The 17,265-nt window shown below is 41.6% G+C and overlaps 1 protein-coding gene across 8 annotated transcripts in view; it reads left to right on the top strand.

The window, feature by feature from the left end:
* Window positions 1-6,182: 6,182 nt before the first annotated feature.
* CERKL (CERK like autophagy regulator) overlaps window positions 6,183-17,265 on the top strand; it is a 97,554-nt gene continuing 86,471 nt past the window's right edge. For 7 of the 8 annotated variants that reach the window (XM_073306063.2, XM_078847985.1, XM_073306061.2 and 4 more), the window contains exon 1: window positions 6,183-6,665. In XM_073306063.2, coding sequence (XP_073162164.2) covers window positions 6,299-6,665 — 367 coding nt within the window. In that variant the 5' untranslated portion in view covers window positions 6,183-6,298. The remainder of the gene's footprint in view (window positions 6,666-17,265) is intronic. The other variant, XM_073306062.2, reaches the window with a different exon arrangement.

Below are 17,265 nucleotides of genomic sequence, written 5' to 3'. Positions count from 1 at the left end.
TGCACGACAGAGTCTGGAAAAGAACTGCAGAATTTGGTCCTTGTGTTTTTTATTTAAAAAAGTATAAATATGTTTAGTTTTTAGCTATCAAGCTGGGTTGTCTTAAAAGGTTAAAATGTAGATTTAAAAATGGTCTAAATACATTATTTAGCTAACAGACATATTACAAAGAGCTTAAGATACATTAATGTGGCTTGAAATGATGGGTTGAAGAACTGTTCTGTATAAATGTGTACATAAGTGTTTTTTAAATAATTAAAATACATATTTAACAAACTGTCAGAAGCAAGGCAATTGAAAATTAAGGCTGATGTTGCTCTTTAAGCATTTCTTTTATGTATTTAGGTTGCCTATGGGGTGTGTTAAGCATAGAATATCAGTCCTGATTTGCAATTTCCTGGCCTGAACCAGTTTGCATCACAGACTTAATTGCATGTAAGATAAAATAAAGTATAAGTCATTGTGGTCTACATTCTGGTGAGAGCAGGACAAAAACCAGAATTCTGATTATAGTGTTATTGTACATTTTTAACATAACATGTCAAACTTAATGCAAAGAAGAAATAAAATGCCACTCTGGCCCATGCATCCTTTTTTCATCTTACTTCATCCATATTATATCTTCTTTTGTTTGTCTTGTTTTCACCAATCTTCCAACTCTCTCACTTTTCAAAATTACTTTTGCTTTGTATTGCCTTCCAGTTGCCCTTGTAACTGTTCAATCTTCCCCATTTCTTCTTGTTTTTCTCTTTGCAGCCATTTTCATTCTTTGCCTTTTTTCAAGTTTCCTTTGTCCTTCAGAGCTTCAAACTCTCTCTCTCTCTCTCTCCTTGCCCCCCTCCCTCTTCCTTGATCTACCTTTCCTGTGATAGGACACCAATAAAGCTCACCAATAAAGCTCACCCACAGAAAAGGTTTCTACTGCTAGAGTTCTCAATAGTATTTCATGCTATATCAATCTTAGAATTTTAGAAAAAGCTGAAGCTGATGTTTGATATTTCTGATTTAAAATCAAAACAGAAAAAATTAAAGTGTCTGGGTTGAAACAATATTGAAAACTGTAGGTACACGGACTACTTTAGACTTTAGGTTCTTCTCTAGAGTAAACTTTCTTGAGGGTACATACTTAAAAAAAAGGGTGATGCTCCAGGTTTAAAAATCCACAGCATAGTACGGACTTTACACACTGGGCCTACTATTGTAACAAAGAGTGGTCATAGCCAGAAAAATGTGCAAGCCAGTGATGTGCTTCCAATGTCTAAATCCAGGGTCTTCCAGAAATTAATCTCTCTTAGCTTCTGATACAGTCCAGCAGCCAGCAGTTTTCAATTTCACTCTCCAGTCACAACCTGGTAATCAACACTTATTGATTCCTAACAGCACTTTCAATCCTCTCCTAGTTCTGATTTTTCTTCCCTGAGTCCAGCATCTGACAATCCCTCACCAGTCAAAAACTGGTCATCCAGATTATCCTTAGAGCTGACCATCATCTCTGTGGCCCTTTTCTACTTACAAACTTCTTGCTGGGAGAGGACATGTGATATGAACTTCTCCATCTCTTGATGGTTGTTCCTCCTCCATTCTTTCCCCCAAACTGCTGCTATCCCTTAATGTTCTTCCCCTCTTCTCCTACCAGGAAGTTGTCCCAACTTTTTTCTTCCCTCACTTGGCAAAGTTCTTCAGGGAAAATGTTTCTGGCCCTTTTCCTGCTCTCTCACATGAGTACAGCAAAAGAGACAGAGCTTCCTACAGCAGGGAAGGGGTAGCTCTGGTGGAAGAAGGGTTGTCAGCTTTCCCTGTTTCCTGCTACTCCTCTTCTCTCCTTGTTAGCGTCTTCTCTGGTTTTGCCTCTCCTATTACCAGCTGCTACCATCTCCTGCCCTTTCTGCTGCTTTGCTCCATGTGTGAGTAGCAGGGGAAATGAAACCAATCTGATTCAGTTCCAATGGTCCTACGTATTACAAGTACAACAGAGAAGCAATAATAGGTGACTACTGAGTTTCAAACATAACGGATAACTTATGTAAAATATAGCACAAATCTATTTTTAAAGGACATCATTCAACAATGTTTTATTCATGGTGCAACATCATACTCAGTACAAAATCATACATTTGAATCACAGTGCATGATCTTTTGCACAATTATTGCTGAAATAAGGGGCAAAGTGTGTCCTCCATTTACTTGATGGAAGTGCATTGTGGGACATTAGATACAATAACTGATAACAGATCATCTTTAAAGTGATGTACATTCCTTAATATAAAGACTGCCAGTCTTTTTAAACATAGAAAATAACCAACATTTTAACATGAGGCTCCCGTGTAGCCCCTCTAAAGCCCTTCCAGGCAGCAGGAAAAAGTCATCTGAAGATTTTTTCACCAAATCCATCTGTGGTTATGTTCTGCAACTTACCTCCTTATCTATCCGCATTGCTCTAGGCTTCCCTACTCTCATTGGTTTATTGTCACAATACTAGCATGCCTATTTGCAATAGGAGGACACACATGACAAGTTACAGAATCTTTGAGCAACTTGCAACAGTATTCTTACTACCTTATCCATATTTCTGGTAGCAGTGAGCAGCATGTCTCCCACATGTTGCTGACCATGCCACAATCAGAAATAGCCATGGGCCTCACCTCCACACCTAGGACATCCTGGGAGATCTGCAGAAAGCCAAGACTATACTGTGGAGACCTTGTACCTTTGTATTCAGTCTGGAGCCTGGTGGCTTCCCTCCATTATGGACGTAACCAAGCTGTGGCTGTCTCTTGGATCTCCAGGAGAGGAGGTCTTGGTGGAAGATGTAATTTGGTATTACCTTTTCCCTGGACTCTCCAGCATGCCTCTCCTCCCCAGCAAGATGGGGATGACATGTCCTGCTCAGTCTCAGACCCCTCTCTCAACTCAGATCCCAAATCTGCAGAGAGACTTTTGTGCTATCCAGAGAAGCAGGAACAGGAATATGTAGGCAACTGAGGTCCCTTCTACCAAGGAGAGGAGAGATCCAAATGGGGAGGTTTAGAAGATCGATCCAGACCATAGCTAAAATCTACTGAAAGGCAGATCTATATCAGTGCCAGGTGGAAATGATTATAGTCAGTATGTATAGAAAAACTCTTCAGTTGTGACAGCTAATCTATGAATTGATATTATACATCTGAATTTAAAAATATTTTTATACACCAAATTAATTAAGTATATTGGAAATCCATGTATTATGCATAGAATAACAGTTGTCTTGGGAGAAAATACCAGCCTAGAATTTACTCAAAGGTTTTGATAATGGAGTATTTATTAATGGCAGCAGAGGCCAATAACATCTAACGTTTCCTCTAAGGATTTCCTCTGCTACATACATTACGTATATATTTAATTTTATTCTTTTATGTTTTTAATCTATTTAGTTAAAAATATTAAGTTATTGATTTACTATCACCTTAAAGTAAAATTAATACAAGGCTATTACAACTTTCACTGATGTCAGTTGAAGGGTATTACAAGTCTCTTGGGAACTGTAATACTCTTTCACTGATGTCAGTAAAAACTGTAATACCATTCCACGGACACAAAGGAGTTATCAGAAATAAACTGGCATTTATTATTTGAGATATACTGTGTAGGCTAATAAGTGGTTCCAGAGGCAAATAAAGATTGCTGAAGCAGTTAATATAGAGCATAGAGCCTGAAAGTTGATGTACCTATTCTTATTTTTATCATATATTGTACTTTACCTTCTAGTTAATCATTTAACTTTCCTTCTAAGTGACATCAGTGAAAATACATTAAAGCTCTCATTGCTGTCAAATAACTGATACAGGTTTTATTGGTTCATCTACTGTTATAGTTGTCAGAATAATACTCTGGAAAGTATATTTGGTCTGCAGTTTTTTATCCTGCTATACCAACTTCTGGCATGAGTTCTGTTTAAACAAAAGACAGATATCTCCAAATTTTCTACATAATGTCAACCTTTTGCATTTTATTTTGTTATTTCGCAAAGTATATAGATTCAAACAGAGAAGATCCACATGGAAAAAATATTTGGTACAACTTACCAAATAAAAAAGAAGTCAGAATAGGTCCCTTATTGCTAAGAGTTTTAAGCAAGCAGAAGTTTTATATGATTAGATATTTGTCCCTTGTAAAATAATCATTGTTTAAACAAACTTTTAATTATTTGTTATAAAATATGGTAATATACTACTGTATTTTTATTTTTATTTATTTTTTATATTATAATTATATATATAATTTTATATTATAATATTTATTATATTTATTTTTTTCAAATTTCATGTACAAGTACTGCACTTAAAATATTTTTCACAGAAAGGTTGACATGATGATCCTATAACAGCAGAATAGTGGTCACTGGTGGAGAACTTGCTGTTTATCATTCTTGACCTGTAATTCTTTTGCTAAAATCTCTATCTGTACTTTTTATGTAAACAAAATATGTTAAAGCCAAATTGTGCCATCAGATATGCACACACAAGTCACAATCTGAAACAATTATACATTAATCTTCAGACAGACAAGCATTGACATATTTTCTCTTTTATTAAGAAAGTGCTGATATGACAGGTCTATTATTACATTGTCATGTATGATGGCAATCCTGAGAAAAATAATAATAATAACCATACTGTGTTCTGACAATTGTGATTGTATTCTAATTATCCATGAAGGGACAAATGAAATCTAATTTCCCAGTCCCACAATTTCCTATTTTTGGTAACACTGGTGCATGCCTGATGGGAGCCCTACCATTGATAAGGCTTCTGTGGATGCCAGGGTTTTCACATCATAATTTTGGTGTGCTCCAAGCAGCTTTAGGGAACAAGGATGAAATCCTGGCCCCATTGAAATCAATGGCAAAATCCGTATTGACTGCACAAGGGCCAGAATTTCACTCATTTCAAATGACTCCACCACCTTGTTTACGTTACTCCAGCATATTGCTATCAATGGTGGTGTTGAATTGGTGTAGAAATGGTGGGAAATGTTTGCCTAAAAGACAGCCCTTCAGATCTATGTTTGGTGGCTGACACTCAGTCGATCCTAGAGAAAACTAGTTTTGAGTATAACTTTTTGTTCATAAAAGTTGTAACAAAAGGGTCATCAGGAACTGTTCTGAACATCATGTGAGCTGGTCAGCCAGCATAATTGGTATTACATAGTAATAATGTTTTGCAATTGCACAGGGCCCTTTTTGTGAGAATCTCTCTGCAAACATTTGCTTATCTCCTCTTCATACAGCATTGCTAAGTCCAGCCATTCAAAAATCACGAGTCAGCTCTCCCAAATCATAAGAGTGTCTTAACAAACCATGATTTGTGTGTGTGTCTCTCCCCTCAGAAAGGTATTTTAAAATGAACCCAAATCCACCCAGATTTGAATCTTTACACTGCACGCTGATCACCTGTGTAAGCTTTTCTCTGCAGCCATGAGGGCCAGAAACTTTTTTAAAAATGAAAACCCACATTCTTACGTATCGCATGACCCCAGGAGCTAGGTCTTTAATACAAACTACAAATATTGCCAGGCTTGAGAAAAAATTCTGAGAGCTGTTTGCTATTTATTTATTTAGGAAAACAAGCTTACAAATTCCCTGCCATGTAACTACCAGAAACAAAACAGACCTTCCAAGCCCTAAACTTTTGTTTAGAGAGACATTATACACGACCATAATCATCAGACCTTTCGGTGCAACCGGGTGTTACCATATTACAACATGTCGTTCCTAGTGATTTTAGTAAGTGGAGTGAAATCTCCACGCAGAGGTAAAAGAGCGAGAGGATCAGCAACACTTGTAACAGGGGTGCGAGGGGCTGAGGCTCAGGGATGATCCTGCTCCCATTGACTTCTGCGTGCCTCTCCAAACAACCTGGGCAAGCTCACAGCAAAGGGCCTGATCCTCGTAAAGGCACCTCAGGCTTCGCATGCGCTACGGCCAAGGGACCCCTGCCCCACGCCGCCAGCAGCGGTCAGTGGGGGCGGCATCCAGCTCTTTCCTCCTTCAAGGAGGCGGGCCTGTAGCGAAGGCTGCGCGGCAGCCACCCAGCGGAGTAATGATTCCGACAGGCTCCACCCGCCATTCCGCGCGCGACCCTACGGGCGGCCGCTAACGGGCACGGCTGGAGGGCGCGCGCGCGCGCGCGCCCGCCTCCCTCCGCCGCCGGCCGGCTCGCGCCCTCTCACAGGATGGGCGGGGGAGAGGAGCCGCTGCCTTGGCAGCAGCCGGGACGCGGAGAGTCTCTCGCCTCAACTTGGCTTGGAGGGTGGCGCCGCCATGCTGGGGGCCGAGACCCCTTTCCCCCGCCCCAGGAGAGAAGCTTGGCCCGAGCTTGTGGAGGACCCTTCGCCGCCGGGGAGCGGGGCGGAAGACTCGGCTGGGCAGGGGATTGCCGCCACCACCTCTTCCTCCTCCTCCTCCTCCTCCTCCTCCTCGATGGCGCAACGGTGGGGGGAGGGGGAGGGGGAGGAGAGGCGGGGGGCGCCCCCCCTGGACAGAGACCCCCCGCGCGGTGGGGAGGCGGCCGGGGGCGAGGAGGAGCCGCTCCTTAGGGGCATCTTCCAGATCGGGAAGAGGAGCTGCGACGTGGTGCTCAGCGCCAGGCAGCTCAGGTGGAGCCCCATCCAGCCCGAGAGCCGCGGGGGTGAGTGAGGGGAGCAGGCTGGGGGGAGAGGGGGCAAGAGGGGCCGGACCCTGCTGCTGCTGCTGCTGCTGCTTCAATGCACCCCCACCAGTCTTCAATGTGCTGTCAAGGAGAAGGTGGTTCGGGGCTGGCATATTCCCCTCGCCAACCAAAACTGACGGATAAGTCTCCAACTTGTTACCGGAAATGATCCGGCCCCAAGCACCATCCCACCCTGATGGCGCATGGGGGACTGTGCATCGCCCCTGGTTTGCTCCTTTAGTTGGTCTTGTTTTGAACACTTGCTAAATTGATTGAGGACAGTTCAGGCAGGGAGGGATCAGGGCCGCCTGCAAGCCCTACAAGGGGCTGAGCAGCCACAGGGCAGAGAGCAGCAGCGGGAGGAGGTAGTTGCCAGAGTATGTTGGCTACATACATATTAAGTTACTATAACAACTAAGTCATCACTAAAGTACCACTTGCCCCTTCTGGAGAGTGCCAAACCTTTGTGTTCAGTTTTTGGACCAGTATCACTTTATGCTTCTGTGGCTATTTCCTTTTTTGCCAGACCACAAATTTTACCGATGAAAGGAGGACAGTTTGCATCAGATGAAATTTTCAGAACTGCTGAATTTCGAGTAGAAGAGGGCTTTTTGCTGTGGTTCCATCTTACAAATCAGTTTATGGAAATTGAAAGCTTACTTAAAATATGATTACAGTAAATGAGTTAAAAGAGATAATTACTGGCATCACTCTCCACTTTAAATCTGTGCCAGCAATAAAAGAGGGGAATTTAATTAAATAAGGTTATCAAGATCTCAAACCTAAAACCAAGTATCTCTGGGCAGTTTTTCATTTTTATTATAGTATATAAACACTATGGAAACATGAAATAGTGTGTCTTACAGCTTTTAGCCATAGGCAGAATAGTAAAAAGATTTTTATTGATTCTGCAGCATCAGTTTTTTGCACGGCTTTCGAGCTGTGCTCCGGCTCTGCTCCAGCTCCAGGCAAAAACCTGCAGCTCCACTGCTCTGGAGCTGCTCTGCGCTCCAGCTCCAGGCTCTGCTCCAAAGCCCTGTTTTTTTGCCTTTTAATCTAAATGACAGCTGTATATATGTTATATAGTAATTTCTTGTGAGATGTGTCTAAGTTTTAGGGTGAGGTTTGTTGATCAAATCCTGCTCCACCTACTCAGCTGAGTAGTTCTTCATATTTTGAATGTGAGTAAAGCAAACAGGATTTAGCTCAATGTCTTTATCTCAGGGTTTTGTGTCAAACTCCTTGATATTTATTACGGTGCAATTGGAAAGGCAACAGCAAAAGAAATTAAGCTCCAGCAAGTTGTCCTGATAAAACAGTCTTCAATGAGCAAAGCTGTTGATTGAGTAAAACAAAATTTGTTTTACAAAAGATTTTACAAAGGGAATTTTTTCAAATATCTGCATGTTCTTAATTCAGAGTTACAGATAAGTATTTGTTTTTCCAGCAACCTGCCTCTTTCAGCAATTGCTAAATCATAATCTCTGCTCACATCTTCTCCAGGGTGTCCGTAGTGGGACTCCACTGTACTTATCTTTTAGAGCTGGGTCTCCAGCAGAAGGCAAATGGTATGTTTAATAAATGCAGAGAGGTGCTTATTGTATGAGAGAAATGGCACAAAATCCATACTACTATGATCAGATTATTGCTGTGGCATAACCAACTCATGCATACCTAAAAGCTATACCAAAGGAATTTTGTGTTCAGCTGTAAAAAGGAACTTTGAGATATGGTAATGCCACCAAACAATCCTGTTTCTCAGGGTTCCCCCAATCACAACAGCGCAAAACTGTATGATACTCCTGGGGCATATGACTGTGCACATATGTAGTCCAACATGTCAGGCTGCATCTCAGGACTCTTCAAAGTTGTCTGGCCTCTGTTTATTCACCAAATCATCACCATCTGAACATGGTGCCCTTGTGAGTACTGACTTCACTACATTGGTGGACAGACCCCCTCTGTGTTTGTATTGGAGTTCCCTTTGTCTGCTATCAGCCTTTGCTGATGCTGGTGATGAACACATCTGCCGTGTGATGGGGAGCTCATCTGGGTCCCCTCTGAACTCAAGATTTGTGGTCCTCAAGGATCTCCTATCTTCATATCCATGTCAGAGAGCTAAGGGCTGTCTGCCTCATCTGTCAGGCTTTCCTATTTCGTGTCTAGGGAAAAAGCCTGTTTGTTCTTACAGACAACACTGTGGTGATGTGTGTTTTACCTCAACAGGCAGTGGGGAGCTCACTCTTTTCTGCTTTATCAGGAAGCAATTCACCGATGGAACTTTAACTGAACTTGTAGTGTGAGTCTCAAAGCCTCTTACCGTCCAAGGGTGCAGAATGAGCCGGTGGACCACCTAAGTAGATAATTTCCAAGCTACCATGAGCGGTCTCTCCACCTGGATGTAGCCAGATGAATTTCCAGCAGTGGGGGACTCCCCAGATAGACCTGTTTGCAAAGAAAGCTGTCAGGAAATGCCAACAGTTCTGCTCCCTACAAAGCCACAGTCCTGGTTCCATCACAGATACTTTCCTGCTGCCCTGGACAAACAAGCTGTACTACACTTTTCCCCCAGTCCCACTCCTACACAGAGTGCTGCTAAAGATCAAACAGGACCAGGCCTAAGTTATATTAATAGCCCCAGCGTGGCCTCCCCTTTATTGGATCTGTCATTGGCAGCTCCAGTTTCACTCCCATTGCACTCAGACTTGATCTCCTAAGATCATGGTTGACTGCTCCATCCAAACCTACGGGCCCTTCATTTAGCAGCTCTTGGTCAGAACAAGTTTTCCGTGCATTATTAAATAGTGGAAAGCCCACTATCAGAGCTGTTTACATGTCAAAATAGAGGCACTTTCCTATTTGGTCATGTCAGTTTGGGGTCTCCAGTGCAGTTCTCTATCCAGGATATACTGGATAATCTCTTGCACCTAAAACAGGTCTGTCAAGGTCCAATTGGCAGCAGTATCAGCTTTCCAGCCACATGTGGATAACAGTTCTATATTTTCTAATGACTTGAAGGGTTGGAAAGATTTTACTTTAAAATAAGGGAACCTATAACCCTGGCACTTGAATCTAGTTTTGTCCAAGCTCAAGGGCCATTGTTTGAGGCTCTAGTTCCTTACTTCACCTACTGCCAAAGGTGGCTTTTCTAATAGGTAGCACTTCAGCCAGAAGAGTGGCTGAATTGCGTGCTCTGACATCTGAACCACCTTGTACAATTTTTTTTTTAAGGATAAGGCGTACTTGCGGCCTCATCTGAGATTTCTCTCTAAAGTAGTATCTGACTGTCATATTAAAGAGTTAATTTATTTACCTATGTTTTACCCCAAACCACATGCCAATAAAGAGGAGTAACATCTGCAAATTGTACGCATTAGAAGAGAGCTGGCTTTCTACATAGACAGAACTAGTTTCATTTGTTAACCCAACTGTTTGTGGCCGTAGCAAACAGAATGAAACGTCTCATGATCTGTTCACAAATAATTTTGTCTTGTATAGCTTTCTGCATGTGTTTGTTATGATCTGGCAGGCATTTCCCCACTAGGCAAACTGACGCCATGTTCCGCAGGATCACAAGCAGCCTCAATGGTGTTTTTTGTGTAAGTTCTTATCCAGGACATTTGGAAAGTGGCAACCTGGTCTTCAGTTTATACCTTCTCGTCCCATTATGCTTCTGCTGAGTACTCCAGAGAGAATGCTAAATTTGAATGAGTTTTACTCCAGTCTGTGTACTTCAATGAACTCCAATCCCTCCTCCTTCATTACAGCTTGTAAGTCACGAAGAGTGGAATGCACACATGCAATCACTCGAAGAAGAAAAAATGGTTACTAACCTTTTGTAACTGCTGATCTTTAATATGTGTTGCACATGTCCATTCCATGACTTGCTGTCCTACTCCAGAGCTGTCTGTCAAGAAGGGACTGAGGGAACTTGGGGGCAGCTGGGCCTTCTGTATTGGCACTCAGTGGCACGCATCAGCAGAAGGCTCTGGAGCTGCCTTGATTGGTACCACTGAGGGGAAAATGTCTAGCAATTCTGCATGTGGGCACACGGACACAAAGAGTCAAATGGACATGTGCAACACATCTTGACAAATAACAGTTAGAAAAGGTTAGTGACTTTTTTTTTCCCAGCAGATGTGCACTTCATTTCACTTTAGGGTTGGTTGATCTTTTCCTTTTGTTTTAGATCTCCATGAACATGGCCAGGAAATCCTCTAGTATTTTCAGTTATGGAGTTCTTTCCAGGTGGATTTGAGAGAGGCTGCTCTGCTAGCTCTCTTTGGATCCAGGCCTTTGCTGCAGCATAAAAGGTTTTTCAGTGGCGTTTCACCCCCTCATAACCAGGCTCTTTATGGTAATCTTACTTTAGGCCACCTATTAAGTTACCCATTTGCCTTTGGAGCCTAAATTTACTGCTAAGTATCCTTTGTGTTTGAACTCATCCTGCCACTCTACATTTGTTTGAGGAAAGCAGTTTTTCTGCTATCAGTCACCTCAGCCCAGAGAGTCAAAGTACTTACAGTTCTGACTTATGATAACTCTGTACCTCATGTTCCACATGGTAAAGTAGTTCTCCAAGTATGTTCCAGTTTTCTCCCCAGTGTGGTCCCAGCCGTCTGCCTTAGCTAGGAAATCTTACTGACCAACTTCTGTTATAAACAGAAGACCAGATAAGAGGCCCAGTGGCATTTCCTGGACATCCATTGAAAACATAGTCTTCCTTTCCTGAAGTGAAGGGAGCTTTCCATGTTAGCCCTGGGGTTGCTGTCCTCAGGAGGTGGTCAGCTCTCCTCAGTAGGCTTCCATTGGTCTGTTTCTAAGAACATAATAATGGCCATATTGGGTCAGACCAATTAACCAGAAAGCCCACTATCCTGTCTTCTGACACTGGCCAGTGCCAGATGCTTCAGGGCAATTTCAAGTGATCCGTGACCTACCTTGTACAGTTTCAACTTCTGGCAGTTGGAGGTTTAGGGATATCTGGAGGATGGGGTTGTGTCTCTGGCCATCTTGGCTTCTCCTCTCCTGTCACTTTAGCCTAGCCTTTCTTAGCTTCTCTATAGTTACTCTGTGTCCTTGGTTACTGCTAGTCAGACCCATTTTTCCATACTGATAGGCATAACAGAAAATCAGATTTCTTACCTTGTCAGTTGTTTTTAGTGATATAACAGTACCAGAATGGACACCCTCTCAGGATGTTGCAGTGGGAAATTGGCTCTGACAAAGTGACTGATCAGGATAGTGTGGTCTAACCATAATTTTTCCCCAGTTCTGGAAATTGTCTGTTGGTGGAGGAGGTAGAATGAGGTGCCCAGACCCTGCCCTGGTTGGCTGTTACTTTCCTGACTGAGAGAGAAAAGGAGGGCTCACCTATGTGTCAATACTGGTGTTACCACATCAGGGAAAATAATTGATGAAGAAAGGGGAAAAAACTTATTTTTCCAATGCTGATCAATATATAACCTGAGATAGTATAGCTGCTCATGCCTGAGCAGCACTTCAAAATCATAGAAAAGAAAGAAAACTAATTGAAGAATAGATTTAAAAATTCGCGGTGCGGGGCTATTTGAAAACTTTGAAGATTTATAATACTTTTTCCCAACAAAACCTAACAAACAGCTAAAGTGAAATTTAATACTTATGAAAGATACTGGATTAACAGCACTGGAAATGGGAGTCACTTGCATATTAGAATAGCTACAGCACCAGGAATGGCAAGCTTTCCCGGGCTGTTCTCCCAATATATCTTTTCCTTATCCTGGGAAGACTCTTTGTAGTTGAAAGGACTTTATTCTTGATGTCACTTTCATTCTTGGGCCCCTGTCTTGAGACTGCCAACAAGAATTTCAATTTGTGGCAATTTTGGTATTGGTTTAGGATGCAGATGCTTGTCACCTAGGAAATGGACAAAGATTGCCAACTGATTCAACATTGGCCATGGGTCTAAAACTTTCAGTATCTGTAGATGTGGGGGCTTCTGATAACTAAAGATAATTTTGGCATGTTTCTTCATTCTTGAAGACCTCTGGGCACATCTAAAAATGTGTGGAATCAAATAATTTATATTAGCATGTAACTAAGGTACCTGGAGAGCTCAAAGCAAATCTTTTTTATAATACTGAACAATATGTTTTTGTAGAAAGTTTTAAAAAACTGTAGAGGAATGTTTTTAAAAGCATAATAAGAAAAAAAAGAGATATCAAAACAACAACAAAAGAGTAAGTCCTTAGTAATAAATGACTTAGAATTAATTCCAAGTACATAATAGTCTGCTGCCAAAGCTATTTAGGAACAGATGTGGGTGAAATAGATACCAGTAGTCTGTTCGGGATATTAAGGTAAGACATCTGTCAGTCTATTGGGTAGTCAAGAATAATGGAAATAGGAATAACACCAAAAATGGCCTATAACAAAATGTGAATTATTGAAGTTATTAGTTGATTAGTTATTATTTTGATTTTGGCTGCTAATATAAAGAGAACATTTTCTTTAATATTTGAACTAGTGGGTTATCTGGTGTCCAAATACAAATGTGATAATATATTCAAGTGGTGGACATAAAAATGAGTAATACTAGATACATCTGACAAAGTCAGCTTTGTATTACATGGTTTAATTTTCATTTTTAAAATTATCTGAATATCTTTAGCAGTTTCACACATTCTAAACTTTAAAGACTCAGCTATTTCCTGAGAGAAACAAAACAGGATTTTATATTAGTATGTCTTCTCTATATCCTTTTTGTTTAATAATGTATAAATATTCATCTGCTTCTTTCTGCACATGAACATTAATTTGTGAGACTATTTTTATAAGATGGAATGTGCTGATAAATTATAAGACAAATGTTCATCTTTTGTTATCTTTTGCCACTTTCAGACATTACTTCTTTTATTTCTTAAGTGTAGGAGCAGAAATTGAGTAGAATTAATAAACTTTGAGTGCATGCTGGTGCTTGTGTCTAGTTTGTGCATACATTAAATTTTTCTGCATACAGGCGCGCGAGAGAAAAGTGAAAAAAATATAAATACAAATTTCTGTATTGGACCCTGGTCCTGCAAACATACATGTGCTTAAGTTAGTGAGTTGGGAATATTCATGCTTTAAATTTAAGTGCTTTAAGTTTTAAATTTAAGCATGTGATAAGGGCATGCAAGGTTGGGGTCCGAGTGCTATTTGGGTTTCAAACAGTAGTGTCCTCATAATAGTTGTATTTCAAACAATGCAAGGGAAATCTAATTTGTAGGAATTTTTTCAAAACATAGAAATAGTTCTATTGGACTTAGGTTTAAAACAACTCCTCCTCCCCACCTCCAAATGCCTCCCTTTTTGTTTTTATGAAATTTAAAGCTTGGACAAATATTAAATTGACTGTTTTTCTGCACTAAGGAATTATTAGACTTAAATATCTGTAAGCCTTGTAAATAGAAAGATACTCTCATTGTAACGCTGTAATTGAAGTCATGACTTGCCACTGGCACTTCCTTTGTGAGTGTTTGTGTGTGCATATAAGGGTGGAGAATATCAGTCATGAGTATGTGGAGAGCCAGAATGTGAGTTCAATGTTGGATAACAGTCTCTACGTGAAAGAGTAAATGTACACAAATCAGATGTCAAGAATTATAACATTCATAAACCAGTCGGAGAACACTTCAGTCTCTCTGGTCACGTGATTACAGACATGAAAGTCGCTATTTTACAACAAAAAAACTTCAAATCCAGACTCCAGCGAGAAACTGCTGAATTGGAATTCATTTGCAAATTGGATACAATTAACTTAGGCTTGACTAGAGGCTGGGAGTGGCTTAGTCATTATGCAAGGTAGCCTATTTCACCTTGTTTTTTCCTATCCCGCCCCCCAGATGTTCTTGTTAAACCCTGGATTTGTACTGGAAATGGCCCACCTTGATTATCATACACAATGTAAGGAGAGTGGTCACTTTGGATAAGCTATTACCAGCAGGAGAGTGAGTTTGTGTGTGTGTGTGGGGGGGGAGTGGGTGAGAAAACCTGGATTTGTGTTGGAAATGGCCCAACTTGATCATCATACACATTGTAAGGAGAGTGATCACTTTAGATAAGTTATTACCAGCAGGAGAGTGGGGTGGGAGGAGGTATTTTTTCATGCTTTGTGTGTATATAATAAGATCTTATTTTATTTTATATAATAAAATCATGGAGCAGGTCCTCAAAGAATCAATCCTGAAGCACTTGCATGAGAGGAAAGTGATCAGGAACAGCCAGCATGGATTCACCAAGGGAAGGTCATGCCTGACTAATCTAATCGCCTTTTATGATGAGATTACTGGTTCTGTGGATGAAGGGAAAGCAGTGGATGTATTGTTTCTAGACTTTAGCAAAGCTTTTGACACGGTCTCCCATAGTATTCTTGTCACCAAGTTAAGGAAGTATGGGCTGGATGAATGCACTATAAGGTGGGTAGAAAGCTGGCTAGATTGTCGGGCTCAACGGGTAGTGATCAATGGCTCCATGTCTAGTTGGCAGCCGGTATCAAGTGGAGTGCCCCAAGGGTCGGTCCTGGGGCCGGTTTTATTCAATATCTTCATAAATGATCTGGAGGATGGTGTGGATTGCACTCTCAGCAAATTTGCGGATGATACTAAACTGGGAGGAGTGGTAGATACGCTGGAGGGGAGGGATAGGATACAGAAGGACCTAGACCAATTGGAAGATTGGGCCAAAAGGAATCTGATGAGGTTCAATAAGGATAAGTGCAGGGTCCTGCACTTAGGACGGAAGAACCCAATGCACAGCTACAGACTAGGGACCGAATGGCTAGGCAGCAGTTCTGCGGAAAAGGACCTAGGGGTGACAGTGGACGAGAAGCTGGATATGAGTCAGTAGTGTGCCCTTGTTGCCAAGAAGGCCAATGGCATTTTGGGATGTATAAGTAGGGGCATAGCGAGCAGATCGAGGGACGTGATCGTTCCCCTCTATTCGACATTGGTGAGGCCTCATCTGGAGTACTGTGTCCAGTTTTGGGCCCCACACTTCAAGAAGGATTTGGATAAATTGGAGAGAGTCCAGCGAAGGGCAACGAAAATGATTAGGGGACTGGAACACATGAGTTATGAGGAGAGGCTGAGGGAGCTGGGATTGTTTAGCCTGCAGAAGAGAAGAATGAGGGGGGATTTGATAGCTGCTTTCAACTACCTGAAAGGGGGTTCCGAAGAGGATGGCTCTAGACTGTTCTCAATGGTAGCAGATGACAGAACGAGGAGTAATGGTCTCAAGTTGCAGTGGGGGAGGTTTAGATTGGATATTAGGAAAAACTTTTTCACTAGGAGGGTGGTGAAACACTGGAATGAGTTACCTAGGGAGGTGGTAGAATCTCCTTCCTTAGAGGTTTTTAAGGTCAGGCTTGACAAAGCCCTGGCTGGGATGATTTAACTGGGAATTGGTCCTGCTTTGAGCAGGGGGTTGGACTAGATGACCTTTGGGGTCCCTTCCAACCCTGATATTCTATGATTCTATGATCTTCTACACTTTCCACAGTATGCATCCGATGAAGTGAACTGTAGCTCACGAAAGCTTATGCTCAAATAAATTAGTTAGTCTCTAAGGTGCCACAAGTACTCCTTTTCTTTTTGCGAATACAGACTAACACGGCTGTTACTCTGAAACCTGCTTTGTACAGAGTGTGTTTTGGCACTTCAGTGTTTGTCAAAATATGTTTATCAGCATTTCAAAACTGTTTGAAGAAATCCTGCGTGAAACCCTGATTGTACTGAAGTTAATGGCAAAATTGTGACTTAGAATCATAGAATATCAGGGTTGGAAGGGACCTCAGGAAGTCATCTAATCCAAACCCCTGCTCAAAGCAGGACCAATCCCCAATTTTTGCCCCAGATCCCTAAATGGCCCCCTCAAGGATTGAACTCACAACCCTGGGTTTAGCAGGCCATTGTTCAAATCACTGAGCTATCCTGTATGCATGCATGCATTCACGCACACACTCACTCAACCATCCACCCACCCTCTGATGCTCTCTTGGTTGAACTGTGGCCCTTACTGGAATGGCATAGGATCAAGGACATAGGCAATACCAGTCTGCATAGATAAACTCAAATGTTGCAGTAGAAGTTGCTATTTTACTTGTAAGTGAGAAAGCTTTGCTCTTTTTTTTCCAAATATTTTTTTCTTTATTATGCTACCAAAGCCGACAACTTCAAATAGTTGGAGCTTAGTCCTCTCATTCTGATTTTTCCACTCTGCCATGCCAAGAATCAGAACGGAGGTGCTCTGCACTGTGGTCAGATTGTCCTGTGCACTAATTGTTTCTGGGACTAATCAGAGTTTCCAACTCATTATTTCCTAGGAGTGGAGAAGTTGCTTTCATTGGTGGAACAGATAATGGAGTTCAGTCCCATGGAATCTCCTGATCTTGGGAGATGCACTGGAAGCCAGGGCCATCTTCATGGAGGGTCTGTGCTTCCACATAGCTTCCCAGCCCCTTGCTCACTAATACAGTATAGCAGTACCTTTCTACCTTCCAGTACCGCTGAACCATCATCTCTGCGTGCGTGCATGAGAGAAGAGTGTTTCACTGTATGAT

The sequence above is a fragment of the Lepidochelys kempii genome, chromosome 11, assembly GCF_965140285.1.
Source record: "Lepidochelys kempii isolate rLepKem1 chromosome 11, rLepKem1.hap1, whole genome shotgun sequence".
NCBI lineage: Eukaryota > Metazoa > Chordata > Testudines > Cheloniidae > Lepidochelys > Lepidochelys kempii.
Note: the sequence above shows the minus strand (reverse complement) of the source record. Positions and strands in the feature narration are given on the sequence as shown.